This window comes from Penicillium nucicola (assembly GCF_028828085.1).
Source record: "Penicillium nucicola strain IBT 29836 chromosome Unknown utg000010l, whole genome shotgun sequence".
NCBI lineage: Eukaryota > Fungi > Ascomycota > Eurotiomycetes > Eurotiales > Aspergillaceae > Penicillium > Penicillium nucicola.
Window position 1 is genome coordinate 4,710,854 of NW_026643134.1, and position 23,555 is coordinate 4,734,408.

The following is a 23,555-nucleotide window of genomic DNA, read 5'->3' on the forward strand; positions in this document are numbered from 1 at the left end:
CGTGGCTTCATGCATCTTCAGGGCAAAGATTCCCGATCTGCACCACTCTGAATATGGATAATATAGTAATGCAGCACTTACATCGGGATTTGGCAAAATTTGACACCGGAGAGACTTGCGGTCAGAGTATGGCACATTTCCTACGAACGGCCGAAGACACATTTCCAAGTACTGTACGAAAGATTCCAACCAATGCCCGCTTCGGACTGTCGATCGGTATCTTACGGAGCGGCAAAGCTACCAGGATGATCGTTGGCAAACGTTGGTTTCCACGCTTTGGGCGTTATCAAAGTTTAATATCTAGTTCGTACGTGTGCATGCCCTGGGGCAAGAGGGCGCAGAACAAGATGACTTGGTTGGACTCGATATCAGGTTGGTTCACTTGCAAGATTTGGATTCTTCTGTTGGTTTTATTATTTCACACGCTTTTTAGTTACTCTTTTTTCCCCCTCTAATTATACTTGTGATTCTCCATTCGTGGTACTTTAGATGTTCATATTCATCGGCTACACTGCGCCCCACTGTTCCCCAGTTGATCGTTTTTCTTTTTCGATCTGTTCGTTTTGCTCTAGTGGCGGTGAGAACTACCAGATCTCAATTGGTGCAGTGAAGTTACATCATACAGTACATTTGCTGCATGACTTTGGATGTTCTGGATCGTCCTTTGCTGAATTAGTAACATTGGAACAATGATTGTGCTACGATAGTCAGTAGACCCACGTCTCAGCTCGAACAAAGTTCCCCCCCCACATTCCAGGTGCTAAACGTGCGTCATTGAAAAAATTGCTCACTCGTGACATGTTCAGATCATGCTTTGACTAGAGCTTAGCAAGATATGTATTAGGATCTCATACAAGATTGTTACTGCAATAAAGCTAGGAGTTACTCAATTATCTGTCTCTGGCACTAGTTTTGCAACAACGCAAAGCTCCAAAAATTGTTAGACGGGAAAACTGTAGATCAAGCTCGTCCATATGAATACGTAAGTGTGTTTCCTGTGACAGAGGGGGCAATGTCAGCTGGGCAGTGACACTTTTCGATTTGCATTGCATGGTTGTACACTATTTGCCTAGGACACCCACACTGCATTGCAGAATGTGATGAGTATCTATGAATGGATACCACGCCGTAGCTTGCGTGCAGATTTGCTACGTGGAGCTTGTAGATAGACATCATCATGGATGCCTAACCGAGGGGTGATTGTGCCTCTCGACCTTGTCCGATTTCCAAGCATTCGCTACTACAGTAGATAATTCTTCTGAAATTATATAAAGAAGACTTCTGCCCACCATCCAACTTCTCTTCTGGAACAACTTCAGCAAAACTAAAGTTGATCAAATCGTCCAAATGGCACCTAACAAGAAGAACATCCAGGGAGATATCTGGTAGGTCGATACTCTACTGATATTTCGGTTTAACCCTTTTTGATAATTAAATATCAGGCCACGTCTGCCTAAAAAGCACGAGGTGTTCGTCTTTTTCCGAATTAGTAACCCAGCACGGTTCAAGAAACACTTAGCCGGCCTTGTCCCGCTGCTCACGACCGCTCGTGATGCTGAGAGATTCAGATCCGACATCTACAAAAAGAAGGCCGCAGGCACACTCCAAGGAATTGTTCACTTATCCGCTATCAATATTGCCTTCTCCGCTAAGGGGTTAAAGAAAGTAAGTTTCACTCAGCTGTGATCCTGTCAACCATGCTAAGTAATACCAGCTGGGAGCCGAGTCATTCAAGGATGATATCTTCAACAACGGAATGTGGGAGGATTTGACTTACCCAATGGAGGGAGATGACAAGACAAAGCACAACGGACTCGATGACCAGCATGATTGGTACCATCAATTCACCCCACGCCTGGGATACATTGACGGCGTCTTTATTATCACCGGTGATAGTGAAAAGACCCTGACTGATACCGTTGAGATGGTCAAGAAAACCTTTGGAATTGGTCTTACGGGCGAGCCAGTCAACGGATTTCCTGTGGTCGACCAGCCAAGTATTCAACTCGCCTTCCAACAGCAGGGACATGTCCTGGATGATGACAGAGAACAGTGAGGCCCCCAAGTTCTATCAGATAGATGAGACCTGACTGACCCGTTTGATTTAGCTTTGGATGGGTTGATGGTATCTCCCAGCCAGCTGTTATTGGCCTAGACACCGACGCAAAGGTTGAAGAAGCCAGAAAGGGCTTAAAGCCAATCCAGGCTGGGTAAGCTTCAGTATATGTTCATTTTATGCCGGTGGATTGAGTCGCTGACAGCCATACCAGTACCATCCTTGTCGGAGGCGAAGGTGATGAAGGGAACCACCCAGCGTGGGCCAACGAGGGAAGCTTCATGGTGTTCCGCACATATGAACAGAGAACACCCGAGTTTATCGCGTAAGTAGGAACTGTTGGATTTAGCTCTTTTCTTTGGAATAGTATTGACAATCTTCAGATGGTGTGCCGCCAACACCAAGAGACTGGCTACTGAGGGTCTGTCAGATCTAGGGAAGGCAGAGCTTCGCAAATTCTCTTCTCGTATTGTGGGGCGATGGCCCAACGGTAAGACTCCTTTTCCAATGTGTTCAAATCTACTCGTAGCATCTGCTTACTCGATAATTACAGGGGCTCCGCTTGAAATTCACCCGGACAGTGATCCCACACCTATGCGGAGTGCCGATCCAATTGCTAACAAGCAGTTATTGTTCAAGGAATGGAAAGACGCAGGGTTAGACCCCGACGCAGAATATCGGAAATTGGAAGAAGAAAACCACACAGATGCCTTCACTTACAACCCCGATGACCAAACTAAATGTCCTTATGCCGCACATATTCGGAAGTGCGGGCCTCGTGATGACTTCCCCAACTACGAGAAGCATCTCATGCTGCGACGAGGAATTCCATATGGACCCTTGACGCTGAACAATGAAAAGGGTGGTGGTGTATCACAGCATGACCGGGGTCTCCTGTTCGTTTCTTACCAGAGCAGCATTGAAAACGGATTCCGATTTGTCCAGAAAGGTACGTTGTCTAATCTCACTCACATCAAACTTGATAACCAACACTTTACAGTTTGGGCAAACGAAGAGGATAAGCCTGTTGATTTCACCTCCAAGTTGGGAAATGCCGGGCCCCAGGGTATCGATGCTATCATCGGTCAAATGCCCCCCGACTACCGTCACGAGGAGGATGTTACCAAATACGAAAGCCCAGCTCCAGTTGCAAATTTCCCTGATGTTCAGAAGCCCGTGCCAACCCCCAACAAGCACTTTATCCCCATCGAACGCTGGGTTATCCCTCGTGGTGGCGAGTACTTCTTCGCACCTTCAATTTCCGGATTGCAAGATACACTTTGCAAGTGAACTGGGAACCTATGCCGGCCGCGAACATGTGTGTTTGATAATGTGATACTTGGACTTACTTGAAACTTGTCTTTGATCGGCGGTAGCTTGCAGCCCTGTGACCTTCTCGGCCCTTGGTTTATGATAGTAGTCATTTAGAGGACCTGTTCCCTTCTCGGTAACAATCATCATCTCAATTGCTTTTTTATTCTGGCTATGAGTTATATCACATTCTGGTGGCAGCATGAATGCATAAAGTGTACAAAAATCTAAGAACCCAATTTTCAAGATAGGCTTTGTTTCACGTAGAAATCCGTTCCCCAGGTAGCTACATTGGAAGTCCGTCCCTGCCTTTTTCAGCCCAGACTAGTGTACCGTATATTTCGTTACAGTAATGATCAATTTAAGCAACGTGATTAAGGTCCTGAGTGATCCTGTGCAACGTAGCGTAGTTCGCGCATGCGCTTCCAAGGTTTTGTGCCTGAAGCCCTTTCTCGAACAAATCTAAGGACTTCTATGACAATGAAAATCCGTGTCGCCCAGCAAAAAAGGTCGTAATATACCATATATTTCATAAATGATCGGTCTTTCTTTGAAGTGAAAGAGTTATTTGACCCAGTGGGAATGTTTGGACACGAAACACAGTTTCCATCAGGGGTTGAGGCAACCATCCATCAACACTGCTTATCCTATCTACTGGTATCTATCTTGGTTACATTGATCTTGGAAGACTTATTCGAGAATGGAGATGTTTCTTTTCTGATTTTTTTTTTAGGGGATACCCCTTACTTGCTCCCCAGGGGATAGATGGGGGCTGAACGCGGTGTGCTGATATCCTCCAAAGAATGCTAACTTAAGCGTGAAACCAAGATTTTACAAAATTACGTGGCTTTACCAAGATAAAATGACATCCAAAGTCATCTGTCATTCATTCTACACTTAGTTTTGTTAACCTCAAATCAAAATTGAAGAATTTTGCAAAATACCATCTAGCACACGGACGCTGCACATTGAAAAAGCAAGGGCGTTATAGAGCCGACCCTTGCTATTTAAAAATTTCAGCCCCCTAGGAAAAAGATGTACGGCACGGCACGATCCACAATATACGCGTTCGTGCAATATTGGATCGTCGTCATACATTCTGTACAGTTTGAGCCGTGTATATATCTATCATGCATCTGGAGAGGCCAATCAGTATACCACTTTGATAAGATCTACGTAATGTATCCTCAAGGTTTCATTGATCGTGTTTGTCTGGTCTCGCGTTAAAAAAATGCCTCATAGCCTTGCGTGAAGATAAACAGCTAATTGGAGACAGCTGCTGGCTCAGGTCCACCATTTCCAATAGCTTTCAACAGTTTACATTGTGCATCCAAGGATGGGCATGATGAGAATTACGACCCAGCTGGAGCTATAGTACTAATGAAAACCCCATATAAATACCTTATAAATTCAGGCCATGGCTCTGTGTAAATCCTCTATCCTCTACAGCTCTCCTACAGCTTCTGTTTTGAACAATCCCGAATTTCACAAGTCTCAAAATGCAGCTCTCATCCTTCCTTTTTGCCACTCTTGCGTTGGCCATCTCTAGTGCCTGGGCCAAGCCTGATGCCTCCGATGATGAGCCCACCTGCTTGCGTATCTGTCGGGATGACCCTGTTACCTGCCAGGCCGGCTGGATTTCTACACAAGTTGCCGCCGAAGGCGAGGAGGTATGTTTTCACTCAATCTATAACCTCTACTAGATACTAATTTAGGCCGAAGCCATGCTGGACTTGCTGCGACAAATAGACGAGACTCCAATGAGTGACAAAGAATTACTACTATCGAAGGTGCATATGCTTGGAACTTGAAGTTTTACCTGTGCAGTACCAAAACCTCATGGTCTAATGGTATCGGCCAAAATTTACAGTAGTGTTGCTGCTTTTTCTGCTCTCTTCCAATTATTTGGTAGTGTCTTCCGAAATGATTCATCTTGAGATTGTCTTCTAAAGATTCTGCTACCATTCACTAAATAATTATGCTTTGGCCTTCAGCATATGTTTTTATTTCATTGATATAAGACGTTTTCCAAACAGTAACATACTATCCAACATTTGCAGAAAATCGGTAAATCGAAAATACTACGTTCACTCAATCTTACTGTAATCCCTCAGCACGCTAATGCATGTTCCCTGTACTGTTCCTTGGGTCTTGCTTCTTTTTGACGTAAGGAGAGGTGTTCGAGAGTGCTGACCCACCTCAGCTAGCCACCAAATTTGTGACGCAACGACAAAACTTAACATGGCCCGTCCTATCACATTCTTTGGAGTACTGTACGGAGTAGGCAATGATAAGTTGCTTTCGACGCGCCCGGTACTCTGCTCATAGTTTTTCATCGATAAGAATTAGGGGAATCATACCTGTTGTGTATTTGTCATGTCGCTCAAGAATACGGAGTACATAGTGAGCGTACCGTAGTTTGAAAGCGAAAGAAGTAGTCGCGCAAGAAATTGCATACAAGGATCTTGTTGGCTAGGGCTGTATCAAATTCATCCGAGAATCATGACTTGTCTTTGCCCTCGCTCTGTTTAGCATGTAGCTTATCGAAAATCACCCATAACCACTGTCTCTTGGTACGAAGCAAGATATTTCAATGAAATCATGCATTTGAGCATGCCTGAACATGAGATATATGCACACAGCTCCTCACAAAAATGTTCGTTACGGACCGAAAAGACTTTAAGCTAGCTTGCAGAAGTGAGACTTTCGATATTAAACATTAACCCGATAGCACCATAAACAGGTTCATGGCTACTGCCTACAAATGATTAAACAGGTTAAAACGGCAGCCGAGAAAAGTTGTGTTGCATTCAAGTTACGGGTTGTCCATCATCTAATAATGGATAGGGTTACTCGCGTCGAGTCTCTCCAAAAGCTAAAATAAAATTGTCAGTTATGCATCAAAAGCCGACAGAAAAAGGAGTAGCTCATACCCAATCATTAAGGTCAGCATCGTTATTTACGAGGTTTTCGAACTGTTCATCCAAGCGTTCTAAATTTAAATGTTAGCCTGATCCATATTCTTTTCCGTTTGGTTCCACAATCGTAACTCACCAGCAGTCACATAAATGTTATTCGGAACGAGGTCGTTCATCTGCCAGCTTTCCAAGAATTTGGTTGCTTCGGGTGCAGTTCCCACCTGGCTGAGGTCATACCGAACAGCTGTTCTTAGGTTAGCAATATCGTTGACGCAGAGCCTTGACAAATCTCACCTTCTTCTCCCAAGCCGTTCTGCTTCAAAAAATCGAGCGAGTTTCTAATTTCCTTTTCATATGTATCTACAGCCTCAACGTTCGGACATCCATCGGTAACGGTCAGAATTAGGAGTGGTTTGGCCAAAGGCAGGCCGCTATTGATTGGCCCGTATAGGAAGTCATTCAAGACTTTCCCTTTCAGGTGTGTACCCAGCTCAGTCGATCCATCGGGAGTAAAAGTCATTTTCGAGGAAAGTTGGCTGGGATCAAGATCATTGAACTTGTCGCTCTTGTTAATGAAACGAAGATGAACCTTTGTACCGCTTGGAGCAGCTTGTGTAATCAGCCATGCCATTCGTGAGACCATAACTGCCTGTCGATTCATGCGGTCATCCTCCTTCATCGAGCCACTGTCGTCTGAAGCGAATATATGTCAGCTGGGTTATATTGTGCAAATTGACAACATGAACTTACCACAGTACAGGATAGGCTGGTACAACCCCTGGCGGGACATAATGGTTACGTTCCTGGGTGTTGCACCCGCAACGGTCGAATTTTTCAGAATTCTCGCAGAATTTTCTGCTATCTCGGCCACATCTGGACTACCAACGGGGTAAAAGTCCTCGAGACCCTTCGCACTGATGTAGTCTTCAAGGTTTGCCTTGAACTCTTCTGCCGTACGGGGGTTCGTGATTTGCTGTTCAAGAATTAGCCAATCTAGAAATTATGGAATGTGCACAGCCAGATACGTACACCGGGAGTTGGTTCTGATAATGCAGCAACGCGGTTTATGGCATTCAGACCAACATCTTTAAAATTTTTGAAGTAGGCCAGAGCAAATAGACCGGTGCTCACGAGAAGATTCTCCAGTTCGGGCTTCCATTCCGGAGCCTCACCTGCGGGGCGAATAGCCTTCTGGACAGCGGTGTTGGTGGACTTCTCTGCAAGCTTCTTGGGTGATTCTCCCAGTTCATTTGACTTGTCCATGGATGCTCCTGCCTGAATAAGGGCACGAATGGCCTCGGGGCTGGTGCCTTGTCGAATTGCCGACATCAACGGAGTGTCTCCGTTCGGCTTTGATACCGACTCATCTGGCTTAGAACCGTGCTTGAGCAGCAGCTCGACAATGCGGCCACTGTTTGGGGCCATAGTGGCTGCATAGATCGGGCTTTTGCCATCCGGCGATACTCTATTGGCGTCGGCACCATTCTGCAGGAGTAGCTTTACCGCACTGGCGTGGCCGTTTCGGATCGCAAGATCAAGAGCTGTATCACCATAGCTATCTAGATCATTGACTTCCACCTCAATCAGGAGTTGGGGAACATTATTCAGGGTAAGGGTTCCGCTTCTCGCGTGAGTGTGAAGGTTTTCCGACATGGTGAAATTTTCTGAGAAATAAAGCTGAACCAAGGTCTGATTGAGTGACTTTGAGTAAGATAATTCATACTATGAATCGAGTGCTTCACAGTCATACTTATATCCTCAGCTCAAGGTCTTGCCACTCTGTCTGCAACTGTCAGACCTCTTCATCGGGCCTACTGACACGTAATGCCTGCCGGTTCACCCCACTCCTCTATACGCAGGTGACATATCACCTAGCATTTGCATAACCCACGAAAACCATTCGATTCATCCACGGATAATAGTCAGCCATCTTCCATGCGGCCGAAATCTTGAAGTCGACTCAAAGGACGATCTGGTCCATCATTCGCTGGTCAGGAGTAGGTGACTTCAATGCGTCATATTTCTAAGCTCGTTGGTTCAGAAGGGTTGCACACCAGCTGCGCCATTGCGAAGATCTTAAGGTGACCGCTAGTTCCGGCCCGATGGACCCGTATTCAGCTGAGCCATTCGCTCCATTGACAGCCGGTTGGCTCATTGGTATGTCGTGGAGCGTAAAGCTGCAGATTCTGGAATCAATGGAAGCTTTTCATGATATCTTGTCGACAAGATGATCTGCTCTAGGATCCATCTGTAACTGGGCCTACTGTACAGTATCTCCATATGAACGAGTTCGGCTCCATGCGCTCGGCCTACGGTAAAAGTTGGCGTCGGAGTAATAAGAATACTACTTTATGAGAGGTGTTGAAACCGGTTACATCTTGTTAGAATGCGCACAGATTCTGTAAGATCATCGTTCTTCTGTCGTCGTGCAGCTTGGAGGTGGGATTAGCTTTGTGACGACCTTGTGCATAGAGCACACCTGGGCAGTGGGGAACCCCTCATGCGCTAGTAAGTTTGTAGTTGGAATGAGCGCTAGCCTATCCATAGTGTATTTGTTGCTTTTTTTTTTTTTTTTGCTTCTTTGGTGCGTTGGACTGTAGTAGAAATTTGCCTTAGTGAGTACAGTACGTTGGCTTAGTGTTTCGAGCCAGGAATCTCGACCTACACTGGGCTTCATACGGAACGAGCCCAAAATTGGAAGACGGACACTAAGACAAGCGTTTGAATACGAAAGTAATGGGGACCTTTATATTACATATACGAGAAGATGTGTCTACAAAATGGTTGAACCAAGTGATTTAGAGAAAAATTCGGCCTCTCACGTTTGCAAGGGCTTCCTCTCCGAAGTTAACTGAGCCCTATCCCCTTTTGCAACTCTAGCAACTCTGCGCATCTCCAGTCGCGGGCCTTTGCTGGTATATCCTATGGTTGAGACCTCCCTAGGGTTATCAAACTTCCCAATCAGAGAAGCTGACCGGAACTCCATCTCGAGGACTTAGTGGGAACCAAGCCCCGTCCCTGAGATCGCATATAGCAGGCCCTGTCTTGGCCATCCGTGTTCCACATGAATCGCACACACTTCTTGGAACCCTTGTAGTTGGCACACTTCTCGGCGCAGTGCTTGAAAGAGTTCGCTCTTCCAGTACCCAAGTCGGATGCACCTTCATCATCAACTTTGTCTATGTCAGTACATTCTCAATCTGAAACGGGATGGGGCAGACAAACGCTTCGCGTAGTGGATCTTGAATTTCTCATTTCCAGCGGCGATGATACATTGATCGTCACGCGGCTCTGTGATTCGGTGGTTAGCACGCGGCGAAGAAAAAGTGGACAAGAGACTCTGCTACACAGGGCGGTTTTGCTTACCGGCATCATATAGATTGGTGCGACATTTTCCATTCGCCCCTTCACCATTGCAGTCGACATTGAGAGCATCGTATGACAGCTGAAGCGCCTCCAGCTTGGTGTTAAGCGACGTGATCTGTGAATTGAGCGATGTGACCGTATCGTCCATTTCAGTGAGCTCCATGTTCAGACTGTTCTTATCATTCTCGCACTGCTGCTTTTCAATGTTGAGGGTGCCCTTCTCTGTTTCACACTTCTGTTGTTCTGCGCGACATTGTTTTCTCTTTTCTTCAACCTCGTCAGAGTGCCGACGGCAATCTTGTTCTCCGGTTTGATACGCAAGTTTGTCGTTTTCGCACTGCGTCAATTTGGCAGGATCCACCTGGTTGGTTTGACAAACTTGAAGGTTATGATCGGCTAGTTCGAGGTCTTCTTTGCATTTCTCGTTTTCTTTAACGCTTTCCTCTTTTTCTTCAATGCATAGATCCTTTTCCTTGTTGCACTCTTCGCATCCAGTTTCAGGGATATCAGGGATAGGGGGTTCAACAATATCATCCACGACTTTCACGAGTGAGAGGAATGTAGCCGAAGCCTTTTGATCCTTATTGTCACCTTGGACGAAGTAGCAGGTGTCTTTCCGAGTGCCTGATGTTCGGAAAGAGATTGCGTCACACCCCTGTGATGCGCAAAGAGAGGCACACTGGTGAGCATTAGGCACCGCTTTGCCTTTGCTGTTCAGCGACTGGAGAATTGACTTGCAGGTCCATTTCCAGCGGACATTGTCGATCAAGACTTCGGCTTCTTGCGTTGATGGATCGGAACAGCAGGCATTGGGGTCATCTGACTCTAGGCAGCTTGGAAGTACTTCGGTAAAAGAAATCCAATCTGAATCAGGCTTCTGGTCGAGGTTGTCACCAATCACAAAGAAGCAATTATTTCCGCCGCGACCAGGCTTGCCAGATGATTTGAAAGCTGATGCCTCGCAAGACACGTCATCTGCGCAGAGTGACGCACAAGCATGGGCATTGTCAACCTTTTGGGGATTTCTGGGACTGAGAGATATCAAGCTCGACCCGCAAGTAAACTTGAAGGTGCGCTCATTGATGGAAACTTCGCCAGATGTTGCTCCTCCAGAGCAGCAGTCATTCGGAGTAGAGGAAGCCAGGCATACTGAGCTCGCGCCGATGGGGATTTGTTCGTCGGCGAAGGCGGAGGCCGCGCCTAACAGCAAAAGGAAGGATTTGGCAATCATGGTTAACCAAGGAACAAACTGAGTGGTGGTTGTAGCAGAAGGTTTTATCCTAGGTGCTGCAAGACCGAATAAATAACTTAGAGAGGCGGCAAATACGTTCTCTGAGCCCTTTTCTCCCTAGCTTTGGCGCTCCACCTGGATACAAGACATGATGTCAAGTCATGCGGTCATTAAGGAGAGAAGAGGTGTCAGGATCATAGACAGCTTGACGAGTTACATCGGTGGACCCTGAGGTGGGGAGCTAACACCCTGGAATGGCCAAATGATCCAGTTCAGCTCAGCCTTCTGCAGCAGGTGGGCCGGTGAGTCTGGAGTGCCGAAATCCTGAAAGAGCCAGTAGACCAATGAAAAGAGCTCGAAAGAAGGCAAAATGAGCTTCCTGCATATTATTGACACACGATGGTTACACTGCATGCACGGTAGAGCTGGGATCTGCAAGGAGGCTGCATGATTTGTTTTCAAGTTCCATATTCCTGCATTCTGCATATACCTCTGCGTCTCGGCAATGGCTCCACAAGCAAAAAAGCAAAAAGCAGATATACCATTGCCAATATGCCGATCCTACCTTCAATTCATTCATTTCCACTTCAGCTGAGTTCTAAGTTCAGGATGAACCATGGGGCCACGTAAATGTAGCTCTTTACTGTTTACGGAATGATTCTCACTCCAGGACGCACTAATCCTCCTGTGACAATCTCAAGTCCGGAGGAAAACTCTCAGGAAATCGATCTGAGTCCATTTAGCATAGGACTACAACAACCGTGTCTGATCGCAAAGTGAAAAGGAGTAGATAAAGGGATGACGCTCACCAGTTACTGCGTACCCTCGGTCGTTGTCCATCTAGTTGATTAACTCTCTCAGAAAGTTCACTTCTCGGCAGCCCCTCAATCCTGGAGGCTATCATGTCTTAACGTAGTATGTTATAGGGAAGCTAGCACACGTTGTTCTTTTTGCCTCGTCCGACCGGGTTGGGGGGGGAATTGTAGGCCATTAGCAAGCACTTTCATCTCCAGACTGACCTATCATATCTAGGTAAAACTAGATAATAATCATTCTAAACAATATTTTTAAACAATATTTGGCCGTTTTCTCATTCTGGTGCTCGTCCATGCTCAAGAGCGATTTGTTGCTAGAGTCGATCATCGTTGCTCGGCTTACTATGTCAATTTGTTGCAAGGGGCCAGTGAACAATGCAACCTCAATGAGATGGTATGCAGCATCTGAATTTTTAGCCGAATGCATCTCTGCTATTTCCGAGTGATTGCTTAGGTCAAGGGCCATTTCAGTATGAATACTTTCCATAAACTGATGCGTACAGCTCGTCCGTTATAGGAGTAAGAATGACTGGCACCATTGCGCTGTCACGACTTGGTCTTTTGCATTGATTAAGCTAGTGCCCATTGGAAAGTTATCGAATATTTGTGATTTGTGTTTTCTCTTTTTTCGTTTATTTCGAACGTCTGCTGAAAATGCTGAGATGAAATAATGGAGGTTCAAAATAGAGAGCCACCAAGAGCTACAAATTGCATCAGACTGGGACCTTATTCCAGAGCTCGGCGCCGTTTAAGTTGCAACTGATTATCGTTGTCCCATCAAACATATCCACATAGCCTACCTAATATTCCAATGACAGTTTCTTAATGTCTACAATGGCCCAGTCATATTTCCCGCTGGTGGATATCTCGTGGGCACGATCTCAATCGTAAGCTGCAAGAGATACAGTCTCCCGAAGATGTACAACGCCTACCTTTATAGTTCTTCAAGAATACCAAAAGTACACATCTAACAGATCCTTCGGGGAGTCTTGGTAAACCGGCCGCCGCTGGGACGGTATCCTCTTCGAATACAGCTTCGAGCCTGGTGGTGACAGTTACAAAGGATGCTTTACCAGTAAGCGAGTTATTGAAGGTCGTCGGACGGAAAAGCGTCTTTCTCTGAGCAGTGATATGACACTTTGTCTCGCAGAGTGCAAAACAATCTCGGCATTGCATTGAATGTGTCTGAGCCTGGGACCACTAACGCGCATGTCAATAAGTGACGCAGATTCATATACTGTGAAATAGAAGTTTTTTGTGGAATGGATGACCGGGCAGGGACGCGGGACCCGTGGACTAATAATGATTGATCCCGCACTCAGTGAGTTCTTATCCTATGCAGATGTGATTTACGCTCTTTCTTCTCTGTGACTTCAGGAAGAATAGTACTACAGAGACTAGTCGATTCCCGTTGATGACTTCACGATACTGAAGTGTCGCCGAGAAATGGTTGTTTTATCGATTTGCCGGGCCGCGGGCCGGTCCGATTACTCCACATGGCCGACCTATTGCCGACATGGCCTCGCCACTTCATCTAGCACATAATAATGCTTCATTCTTTGAATGATACTAGTTCCTCATTTGCATTCAAACAAATTTCCAAAAGAGATCTAGAAGCCCTGCCCATTCAGGTTTTTACGGTTGCAACAACATTTCCACTGAATCTCTGTCTAGAGCGATGATTCTCCAGGGCTGAAATCGAATTGGAATAAATGCTCTTCATGTCGTGGTGCTGACAAAAGCGAGAATATCATACAATATTGTTCTTTTGATGCTGTCTCTCGGAGTCTCGTATTGCTCGATGTGATTGTATCTGTAGATAAGACATGGTGTCATGTAGCTCAGACAGGAACGAAACTGAGTTTTTCAATGAGCTCGACTACATGATACATCTCTTGATATCTTCAAGCTATTTGCATTTTCAAAGCTCCTTACGGGGTTCAACCCTTCCGAACCAAATGCTGTCTTGGGGCCCTTCACTTTGACGGGGAACCATTGTTCACGCCGTATCTTAGTAATCTGTGAAAGGGTTCAACCAGTGTTACTTCTATTGAAATTTCGCGAGAATTTACTCTGGGTCGACATAGCTCTTCATGGCAACTATCGGGTACTTCATTGTATCGACACTTGCAGTTGCAATCTCTCCTTGAAGTGCCATCCGAAATCCACCAAATGCTTAGTTTCTTAAATGCAGCTAGTAGAACGAGCAGTGCCTTCAGACCTAGTCCAGTGCTCGCCATTCGAGTGTCGGAGGACGATGCGGAGTACTAGAGCGTAATAATTTCCAATATTCTTCTCGGTCTGATACTCTGTATCTCACCGCATTCACTAGCCACAGTCTACTGCAATGGCTGTATAAAGCAGCTCTAATCTGATGAGTACATACTGGAGCTCATTTATCTTGCTCTGTCCCACGAAGGTCTCTACCAAGCTCTTCGTGTTATTAATCTGCCTAGTTTTGATTCTCCATACGACAGTCTTGACGAGTAACAATCATGTGCGTACTTAGACAATTTCGCGTGCGATTACAGGATCACCTTGAGGTAATTTGACTCCGATGAAATTTTAGTAATAGCTCTGTCTACCTTAAGTTCTCATGCAGACAAATTTTTTAAATCTATCCCATTTCTACAGGATTCCTCAGAAAGGTCTCCCTTACAATGAATGGTATGCTGTGCCCCTCCAGTTCACCCCGCATGCCAAGCCCACAAATTGAACAAAGAGCCCTGGATTTCTCTGCCCCCAGCCCGAAGGCAGTCTAACTTCTCAATCCTAGATAAATTACATGATGTAGCCGGCTAGATCAATAAAAATCCAGACTCTGACTTCGTCTAGTATATTTTCAAGCTATCTCAAACGTTGCACCAGTGCGATGTACGATTACTCATCCCCATCTTCGGAGCTTCTATTAATCCGGATTTCATGCAGTCGGAAAATGGAGCCCCGCTGCGGTTGCATCATCCTCCATCACTCTCAATTTTCAACTGCAACTCAATTATCTTCATCATGGGTGTTATCAAGGATACTGTTCAGCCTGGCGATGGCCAAAACTTCGCCAAGCCTGGTGATAACATCTCCATGCACTACACCGGTCACTTGGAGACAAAAGACGGAGAGGTGTATGTTTTCGATCTCGGATCTAGCTAAGACTCAGCGAATGGAGATTACAATCAGGATACTAATCGCGACTTCAATATAGCTTTGACAGCTCTGTCTCTCGTGGTGTTCCCTTCCAGACCCCCATTGGTGTCGGAAGAGTCATTACTGGTATGTCTTGAAGTCGTTGTGTGAAGGGATCTATTTGTCCGATGACAGCTGCTGATCACGCGATATAGGTTGGGAAGAGGGTGTTCCCCAGATGAGCCTTGGCGAAAAGGCTCTTCTCACTATCACCCCGTAAGCAGCTTCTCTCGATTTTAATTTTCCTGGATTTTTCTAAGTTTTCATCTAGCGACTACGGCTACGGTGCTCGTGGTTACCCCCCTGTCATCCCCCCTAACTCCACACTCGTCTTGTAAGTCTATATGTCTGCGAATATGGAAATTTTGAGATATGGACAAAGCTGACAAATATAATAGTGAGGTTCAGCTCCTGGCCATCAACAACCTTCGCGCTCAGTAGATGCTTTGCACCTGAAAAGTGACATAAGGAAATGACTAAATAGCTGCCCAAAGATAGAGATAGCCGTGCCTTATAATGGATGGCTAATAAGGGAATGGAGGATTAACCAAAATTTCAATGGACTTTTTGTTTTCCTCCATAACTTCTACACTTACTTCTACACTTACTTCTACACTTACTTCTACACTTAACTTTATTATAATATACCACTGACGTGAGTTATCAGGTGGTAGCAATTCTTGGCATAGCCCGTAGAAATGTGTAGGTAAAGAAAGGTGCATAACAAATGAGTGAGTTGAAATAATGCGATACTAATTCATTGCTCTCTGGTCACAGCTCAAAACTGCGAAAAAAATCATGCGAAACCAAATAATCATCCTCATGTTTTCAATGTTTTCAACCTTTAAAGATTTCTATTTCACTGCTTACCGATCAAATCATTAAAGTTATCCAAAGGCGCGTCAACTTCAACAAGATTCCAAACCTGCTCAATCTGCTCCGCTATCTTCGGGTCAAGAGGACCCTTGGCAAACGCAGCAAGAGTCTGATTCAGCTGCTCGATGGTGCGCGTGCCAAAAATAACCCCATCCCCAAACTCTCCACTTAGTGCTGAGTTGTGTGCCACCCAACGATATGCTAGTTCGGCCTTGGGAATGCCAGACTCCTTTGAAATCTTATCCCAGAGTCTCAAGCCCTCAAGCATATGCTTCTTATTATAAAGGGCATGGTAAAGACCTCCAATCATTGACTGCGGATCCCATCGACCTTCGCCACCAGAAGCAATCACCTCTGCGCCCTTAGTCAAGAATCCACCCGCAATAGGCGAATAAGCATTAAAGACAATATTGTGCTTGCGCAATGTGGGTAGCAACTCTTTCTCCGCGCGACGTGCGACGGCGGAGTAGTTTCCTTGGTACACACTAGGCAGGGGATATCCCTTCTCGCGACAAACACGAACGACTTCATCCACCTCTGTAGCTAGGAAGTTGGAGAGACCGAAGCGCTTGAACTTTCCGGCTTGGTAGAGGGTGTTTACACCGGCCAGAAGCTCCTCGAGAGGGAATCGACGATCGGGTGCATGAATGTAGTAGACATCCACCTTTCGTGGCGTTAGGGTCCATCATCTGTCAAATTTGTTGATGCATACCTGATCTGTTTGTAAAAGGCTCAAGCTCTGGTTCGCAATTGAGCCAATCAATTCTTGGGAGTTTGCCTCCGGGGCAAACCCGCCGGGGTGTTTTGTATCAATTGCGAAGCGAGAGGCAGCCTTGACTTGGCCAAGACGCTCCTCAGAGCTCTGGTAAATTCTGGCTGTGTCGATCGTTTTGACACCGTTGGCTTGCAGGATGTCTAGAGCTGCGTTGACAGAATCAAGTGTGGGGTAAGATGCCTCGTCCATGATAGAGCCTCCGCCCCAGATGAGATTAATAGGAGCCATGGTTGATTGATTCGGATGGTTTATTAGGGACTGTGGACTGTGGACTGTGAATAGATGATGCACTGATGATAGCTCCAGAATTTCACTGTGAAACCGAGTTGGCTTTATAGCAGATGCTCCGTGGTTGATCCGTGTTCCAATGTTAATACCGTTAACTCCACCGGGATTATAAATCTCATCGATGCCGTTGATGTCATGATCAAATTGCGCGAGAACATTCCACTCTGAGAATAGGGTTGTTTCATTGATTTCTAAGCTCCTGCGAATTGGATATTTCCCGGTTCCCCTAAATCAGCCCCTGCATGAAACTGAACTGACTTTCCGCTCAATTTCCAGTTCTCGAACGCGGGTACACAGGAGATGTTTCATTGAGTCGATCCTTGGATGAGCATTCTGAAAACCTCAATTCCAAAGAATTTGTAATATCCAAAGCCAATCATAGATCCAAATACAGATAAAAGACCAATCGCTGCTGCTAGTCCATATCCAAGAATCATCCCTCCTAAGGCGAGGCTTTTAAGCATGCCCACGAGGAATGAGATTAGTGTCAAAGTCCAAATAAATACCAGAGGTATCAAGAGAAGTCGTTGGATGAATTTCAAGCCCGGGAGATTTTGAACAAACCTACCAACAGGTTGCTTGATCCAATCGGAAAACACCAATATCAAAACACACAGGGCCGAAAATGTTACGAGGAGAACGACCACCCCGATGAAGTCGTATAAAAGGGCACCCAGGTCTTTGAACCGACTTTGCATGCTAAGCACACCGGTAGCAACCGACAGAGGAAGAAAGACAGTAGCAAGAATTGTCAGACGCTCGACACTGTTTGTTTGTTTCAAGTTTCGCTCCAGGTCGAGAAACCTCAATGTGCTTTCCAGATCTTCATTGAGCCTTGTCAGACGCCCTTTCATCTCTGTGAATAGTCCTTGAAGCTCCAGTTCGAGTATGCGAAGTGCACTCCCTTTTTCAGAAGTTGGATATTCAAATCCTGACAAGGTCCTTGTCATTGTGAGAAGTGACTCCAAAGTGCAAATCAAATCATTTCCATTGCTTGTCAACCGACGGTGAAATTCACCTTCTTTCACAACTTCTTTGAAAATCCAACTCAGCTCAGAAACCCGTGGATCAAAACGTGCTTTTCGAAAGGTATTGTGCTCTAGCGTGTAGCTGTGTAAAGATTGTGCAAATTTTATCAAATTTGCATGCTGGTATTGAAGGAGAAACATTTGTTTCCAGTTTTTTCGCGTTCGCATCGGCCCATAAATGTGCTCAAGATCTAGTATATCTGCGACAAAACTATGCCTGGAAGCTGTGAGACCTAAATCTCGTTGCTTCGACAAGCTTGGCTTGCACGATATCAGAACTAGACCAGAGCATTATCAATATTTGATTATATTCGATTATCGCACATGGAATGAACAAAACAGACTGACCTGTCAAGCGGTGACATGCATCTTCATGAAGCATTATTCTGTTCACCATTCCCGCAAAGTCATGAGAAATACCGTTTAAAATCAACGCAAGACCAGATTGATGTTGTGTAGATTCAAAAAGACCTTGAGATGACTCAAAATACCATGGATCCATGTTATCTGGCGCTGGATGCGACAAAAACAATCCGCGATCCAAAATATGAATACCTTCAACGACATACCATACATGGTTGGCGTTAGACTTCCACAGAGACATCAGCCCATTAAATCCCGTTCGGTAGGATTTCAGCTTCGGATCGACTCCAAAGTTGCAACTGTAGTAGTTCTGGAGCAGTTCCTGAAATACAGGTCTGTCGCATATTTCATCGATGTACACACGTATTGTGCTAGTGTCCTGCTTTTGCCTTTCCAACTCCGCAACAGCACCAGAAATCTCATCTTCACTGTGAGCTTGGGTGATAAGAAAGATGTCACTGGTTCCTGAAATGGAAATGTCATAAACACCGAGATAACAGTGCTTGCCAGACATTCTGGGCTCATGGAATAACCAGGATTCTCAAAGACAGTTTCAACGTCTCTACACCAAGAACTAGCAGCCGCAGTCTATCCGAAGCTCTTGACGTCTAATCAGCTTGGGTAGTCTGAGATGTTGTGGGGTAGCTTGTTGGTGCCTGCGTGCTTCTGGCGCCTACGCATGCATGTCAGATTGTCGCATCGCAGGCATCACATGATCTGACTTAGGTCTTACTGGGCGGAAGAACAAATCTTTTTGTTCTAAACGAAAACAATATCTAATCGACAAGGCAGGCATTGGAGATTGCAGGTCTCCGAAAGTCAACTGGCGACTCGGTAGCTTCCACGGGTAAGCAATACTCGAAGGTTACGGGTTTATTCATCATATGAATCGAATAGCCGAGAGAGCCCAGTGAGATCTCTTTCTTTGAGCTACGTTCTACGGGGTCTCATTACACTTGGGCTCGAAGCCCCTAGCAGCGTGGGTCCGAGGTATAAAGCCGACTCAGGACCGGCAAATCGGCTTCCCCGCATATAAGAATTGGAGATTCTCCACGACTTTTTTCCCTTGTCCCCCGGACATCGTCAATCTCCCTCTTAAGAATATCATTATGCCCCCGCGTATATCAATGGCACACCTCCGCCCGCGCATACAGCCGCGAAGAACCCAACCGGGCGCAAACCGCAGCTTCGCCAACTCGCAACGTCTCCACTCTCCAGAGGCCGCGGCAGTAGCATCCTCATTCTTGTCGCGCTTTCAATCCCTTGGACCACAGACCCGGACACAAACTATCGATGCCAATCAGCTCCAGCTTCTCTCGCTCACTCTAAATCGCCCGACTCTTTTCCCCGGGTCCCCCTCGCTATCCAATGGAGCATCCGCCCCGCAGTCTGAAACCCCCGTGCCGCCGGGCTACCACCTCGCATATTTCACCCCTGCATTTATGGAGAGTGAACTAGGTGCCGATGGAACCGATATATCTTACAATCCGGACGTACCGTTTACGCGACGCATGTGGGCGGGCGGCGAGGTGCTCTGGCCACGCAGTGCAGATGGAAAGCCCAATCTGTTGCGGGTAGGACAGCAGGTGAAAGAGACAACACGGGTCCTGAATGCAGAGTCCAAGGTCGTTAAGAATACTGGAGAGTATATGATTGTCGTTGGGGTTGAAAAGGAATTCTCGAATGAGCATGGGGTGTCAATCATTGACCGGAGGTATGGCTTTCCTCGCGCGAGGAATATCAGATCGAATCACTGACTTTATGCAGGAATTGGGTGTTCCGTAAAGCTCTTCCCATCCCAACAGAGTCAAACCCCTCTAGTGCTTGCTCGACAGACTCTCATCTTTCAACCATGAACCCTACTTCTACTGCTATCTTTACCGAGGGGAGCACTCACTCGCGGACATTGGTTCAAACCGCCGTGACACTCTTCCGTTTCTCTGCCTTGACCTTTAATCCCCATAAGATCCACTATTCTTTGCCCTGGGCCCGAGATGTCGAGGGACACAAGGATATCGTTGTACACGGTCCGCTGAATTTGATCTCTATCTTAGATCTTTGGCGAGACACTCGTGGTTCAAAGGTCGCAGATCCAACATTAGTCGTGCCCCAGCGCATTTCATACCGGGCTACGAGTCCTTTGTATGCCGGAGATGAGTATCGCATTGTTATGGAGGACGGTGAGCCAACAAAAGTACAAATTTTAGCTCCTGGGGGAGTTGTTGCTATGAAGGCTGAAATTCAACAATGAAACGGACCGAGATATATTTGAACGGGTAGATATGAATGAGCTACACTAAGACTCTGAGAAAAATTCAAGCTTCCTCTATTTTACCTCCCACAATTCAACTGAACGAGGAGAAATTAAACCAAACCAAAGTCAAGACAGTGGTTTTCCAATGGTAATGTGAATAGTTCAGGGATCCAAGGTTGATGGCCCCCACCTGGGCACCCGTCTTATGTTATCTGTCAGTGCTTGGATCACGTGTACTGGATTTCAGAGGCGCCTTGGATTGACCAAAGAACCTGAGCCTCTTTCATGTTAGCAGCCGTTTTCAAAAAAGAAAACTTCCCGAGCCCAAAGCGAGACTTGAATGAGAATGGACGACCAGGACCCCGCAGCGGAGACGCTGGCCCCCAAGAAGCGGACTCGTGTCCAATTTTCATGCACAGCATGCAGGTTTCGGAAGTAAGTAACTGTTATTCGAATGCCCACTGCAACTTCTGACTGGGACCAGGTTGAAGTGTTGTCGCAACCACCCATGTACCAATTGTAAAAAGCGAGGTGAAGCAGCAGCATGCACCTACGTTGGTCGCGGCCCACGAGGCAAGGCCCATCATGGACAGTCCAGCCCGACTCTTGTCCAAGACCGCCTGCATCATCTAGAAAACCTGGTGATGTCGCTGGCTCAGAAGCAGCAGCCTGAAGATGAGTTTGAAATTGATTTCAATGCCCCACCAGGGTCTCGGGGCGCTTATGTGACGCCCTCCCCCGCCTCTGACCGGGATGCCATATCGACTTCAGTTGATACAGGCACATTGTTCGTGAAGAATGAGGGAACTAGTTACATTGATAGCGCAAACTGGCGCGCTATCTTGGAAGAGGTGTGTTTTCGATGGCGCTACGCTTGTAAATGACCATGCTGACTGGTTTGCAGATTAATGGAGTGCGAGAGTACCTAGACCAGAATGGAGCTGACTCCGATGATGAAGGTCTTGAGGATGACCCATATGAATCATCTTCACCTATTCTACTGTTTGGCAGTTCTCGACCGATAACCAAGGAGGAGATGCTTGTGGACATCCCTCCACGATCAATAGCCGATCGTCTTATTTCTCGATTCCTCAAAACGACTGAGCCCGCACTTGGTAAGAAAAGTTTAATTTTGAAGCGAATCATGAATACTAACATTACAAACAGTTGCAATCCATGTTCCTACATTTCAAAAAGAGTATGAACAATTTTGGCAAAACCCAAGTGAAGCTTCATTCACCTGGATCTCCCTTTTATATTCGATGATGGCTCTATCGGTTTCCATGTATCACCGAAGTGCAGAGCCATTACCCATTGATATGTCGACTCCGACAACGGCATTGAGTACATTCCGCAAAAGATCGTCTCAATGCCTTATCAAGGCAAACTACATCAATCCAGGACGATACAAAGCGCAAGCATTATTTTTTTACACCTTGTCTGAATTTTATCGGAGCCAAGATGCTCAAATTGGAGTATCCTACCTGCTTGGAATGGCCCTTCGCCTTGCTATGCGCATGGGTTACCATCGCGACTCTCATCATTACCCCATGCTCTCAGCTTGGGAAGGAGAAATGCGCCGGCGCCTCTGGGCAGTACTTGTGCAACTTGATACACTAATCTCGTTCCAAGTTGGCGTCCCTAGAACCATTCAACCGTGGCAATACGATACTGAATTGCCCGCAAACTTGCTCGATAGTGACTTTGATGAAAATTCCACTCAATTACCACCCTCAAGGCCTGAAGATCAACGAACAGCATCTTCATACACGAGAGCAAAATCCCATATTATGAAAGTCTTTGGTCAGATCACAGACTTAGCATTTTCTCGGGAACCCTCTTCCTATGATGAGATCTTGGAAATTGACCGCCGCTTGCAGACCTCCCGTGATATGTCACCTTTGTTCCTGCGAATGAAGCCAATGACACAATCAATTGCAGATCCTACAGAAGTCATCATGCGCCGGTACACTTTAGAGCTTTTGTACCAGAAGGCACGAGTTGTGCTGCATCGCCGGTATATCGGTGAGACGAACCCCAAATTTGCATACTCGCGATCAGTCTGTCTCACCGCAGCTCGCGAGACATTACGACACCACGCAGAAATATGGAGCGAGTCCATGCCAGGTGGCCAACTATACGCAGAGCGTTACTTCTTGAATTCCCTGTCAAACTCGGACTTTGTGCTTTCAGCCATGATTTTATGCCTTGGGTTATCACAGGACGAGGATCGAGGCGGTGCTGCGCGTCTCGGTGAGCAGGAACGTGCGGATTTCGTTGTCCTTTTGGAAACCACACATCGCATTTTCCTGGAATCACAGCATCACTCTGTAGACACGCAGAGGGCAGTGACTGCTCTGACTATTATGCTAAGTCGTGTCAAGGATAGCAGAGTCCAGCATCCTCGAACGAACACTAATCAAATCATGCCAGCCATCCATAGTACAGTGCACCTACATCCTCTTCATCGAACATAGCTAACAAATATCTCAGATTTCACTCCGCCTCAGTCACATGGTCAGTCAGTATTGGACAGACATGTTCAAACGTTCCCAGCGGTTGCAGAAGTACCAAATCAAATGCACATACCCGACCAGACGCCGGCGTACAACTCACTGGGGGTAATTGGAGACATGTTAAATCTTCCAGCTCAGCTGGACTGGGTAAGATTCCTTGCATTTCATCTTTGATGGCTGAAGCTAATTGACCATGTAGCGCTTGTACGACAGCCGCATCTCTGGGATAGAAATGGCCACGAATGATAACGTCTGGTACTCTGCTTCCTCACCGGCGCCAGCATTTGACTTTGGCTCACTCTCCTCTGGCGTGTCACCGATGGATCATCCAAACTATCAAGTATAATGACTGAGAACTGCAGGTGTACATGTAGTTAATGAACATAGTTAACGTTATTTGTATAAGACATTGATCTGCTAACAGCCCATTGTAATAATTGTCAAGAGGACAATGGGGATATCAACAACCGAGAACTTCTGCACCAAGTAAATCTACGTCCAGCATGATTTGTTGCAGTCAAACAAGTCCAGAGTGCATACCAATTCCTGCCGAGGCGTGGAGTCTCCGGCGCAGATCC

At 46.2% G+C, this 23,555-nt stretch overlaps 9 protein-coding genes across 9 annotated transcripts; 5 read left to right on the forward strand and 4 right to left on the reverse strand.

Moving 5' to 3' along the window:
* Positions 1-1,347: 1,347 nt before the first annotated feature.
* Positions 1,348-3,346, forward strand: N7511_010348 (Dyp-type peroxidase; the record flags this gene model as incomplete). Its single annotated transcript, XM_057132725.1, has 8 exons — positions 1,348-1,385; positions 1,443-1,665; positions 1,715-2,052; positions 2,109-2,210; positions 2,271-2,381; positions 2,440-2,546; positions 2,610-3,005; positions 3,057-3,346. 8 exons carry the CDS (start codon positions 1,348-1,350, stop codon positions 3,344-3,346), a joined length of 1,605 nt encoding a protein of 534 aa, XP_056980713.1.
* Positions 3,347-4,866: 1,520 nt separating this feature from the next.
* Positions 4,867-5,070, forward strand: N7511_010349 (uncharacterized protein; the record flags this gene model as incomplete). The annotated part of the gene is made up of 1 exon (XM_057132726.1): positions 4,867-5,070. The coding sequence occupies one exon, from the start codon at positions 4,867-4,869 to the stop codon at positions 5,068-5,070; it is 204 nt and encodes a 67-aa protein (XP_056980714.1).
* Positions 5,071-6,200: 1,130 nt separating this feature from the next.
* N7511_010350 (ankyrin repeat protein) lies at positions 6,201-7,938 on the reverse strand (the record flags this gene model as incomplete). Its single annotated transcript, XM_057132727.1, has 6 exons — positions 6,201-6,242; positions 6,301-6,359; positions 6,422-6,529; positions 6,580-6,978; positions 7,036-7,258; positions 7,315-7,938. The coding sequence occupies 6 exons, from the start codon at positions 7,936-7,938 to the stop codon at positions 6,201-6,203; spliced, it is 1,455 nt and encodes a 484-aa protein (XP_056980715.1).
* Positions 7,939-9,246: 1,308 nt separating this feature from the next.
* N7511_010351 (uncharacterized protein) lies at positions 9,247-10,882 on the reverse strand (the record flags this gene model as incomplete). Its single annotated transcript, XM_057132728.1, has 3 exons — positions 9,247-9,458; positions 9,511-9,576; positions 9,652-10,882. The coding sequence occupies 3 exons, from the start codon at positions 10,880-10,882 to the stop codon at positions 9,247-9,249; spliced, it is 1,509 nt and encodes a 502-aa protein (XP_056980716.1).
* Positions 10,883-14,703: 3,821 nt separating this feature from the next.
* On the forward strand, positions 14,704-15,318 carry N7511_010352 (FKBP-type peptidyl-prolyl cis-trans isomerase; the record flags this gene model as incomplete). Its single annotated transcript, XM_057132729.1, has 5 exons — positions 14,704-14,816; positions 14,897-14,964; positions 15,033-15,093; positions 15,149-15,211; positions 15,276-15,318. The coding sequence occupies 5 exons, from the start codon at positions 14,704-14,706 to the stop codon at positions 15,316-15,318; spliced, it is 348 nt and encodes a 115-aa protein (XP_056980717.1).
* Positions 15,319-15,736: 418 nt separating this feature from the next.
* Positions 15,737-16,756, reverse strand: N7511_010353 (aldo/keto reductase family protein; the record flags this gene model as incomplete). The annotated part of the gene is made up of 2 exons (XM_057132730.1): positions 15,737-16,417; positions 16,466-16,756. 2 exons carry the CDS (start codon positions 16,754-16,756, stop codon positions 15,737-15,739), a joined length of 972 nt encoding a protein of 323 aa, XP_056980718.1.
* Positions 16,757-18,055: 1,299 nt separating this feature from the next.
* Positions 18,056-18,721, reverse strand: N7511_010354 (uncharacterized protein; the record flags this gene model as incomplete). Its single annotated transcript, XM_057132731.1, has 2 exons — positions 18,056-18,122; positions 18,414-18,721. 2 exons carry the CDS (start codon positions 18,719-18,721, stop codon positions 18,056-18,058), a joined length of 375 nt encoding a protein of 124 aa, XP_056980719.1.
* A 613-nt stretch (positions 18,722-19,334) lies between these two features.
* Positions 19,335-20,458, forward strand: N7511_010355 (hydroxyacyl-thioester dehydratase HTD2; the record flags this gene model as incomplete). Its single annotated transcript, XM_057132732.1, has 2 exons — positions 19,335-19,921; positions 19,975-20,458. 2 exons carry the CDS (start codon positions 19,335-19,337, stop codon positions 20,456-20,458), a joined length of 1,071 nt encoding a protein of 356 aa, XP_056980720.1.
* Positions 20,459-20,807: 349 nt separating this feature from the next.
* On the forward strand, positions 20,808-23,323 carry N7511_010356 (putative C6 transcription factor; the record flags this gene model as incomplete). The annotated part of the gene is made up of 6 exons (XM_057132733.1): positions 20,808-20,896; positions 20,946-21,312; positions 21,366-21,576; positions 21,629-22,903; positions 22,955-23,124; positions 23,177-23,323. The coding sequence occupies 6 exons, from the start codon at positions 20,808-20,810 to the stop codon at positions 23,321-23,323; spliced, it is 2,259 nt and encodes a 752-aa protein (XP_056980721.1).
* Positions 23,324-23,555: the final 232 nt, after the last annotated feature.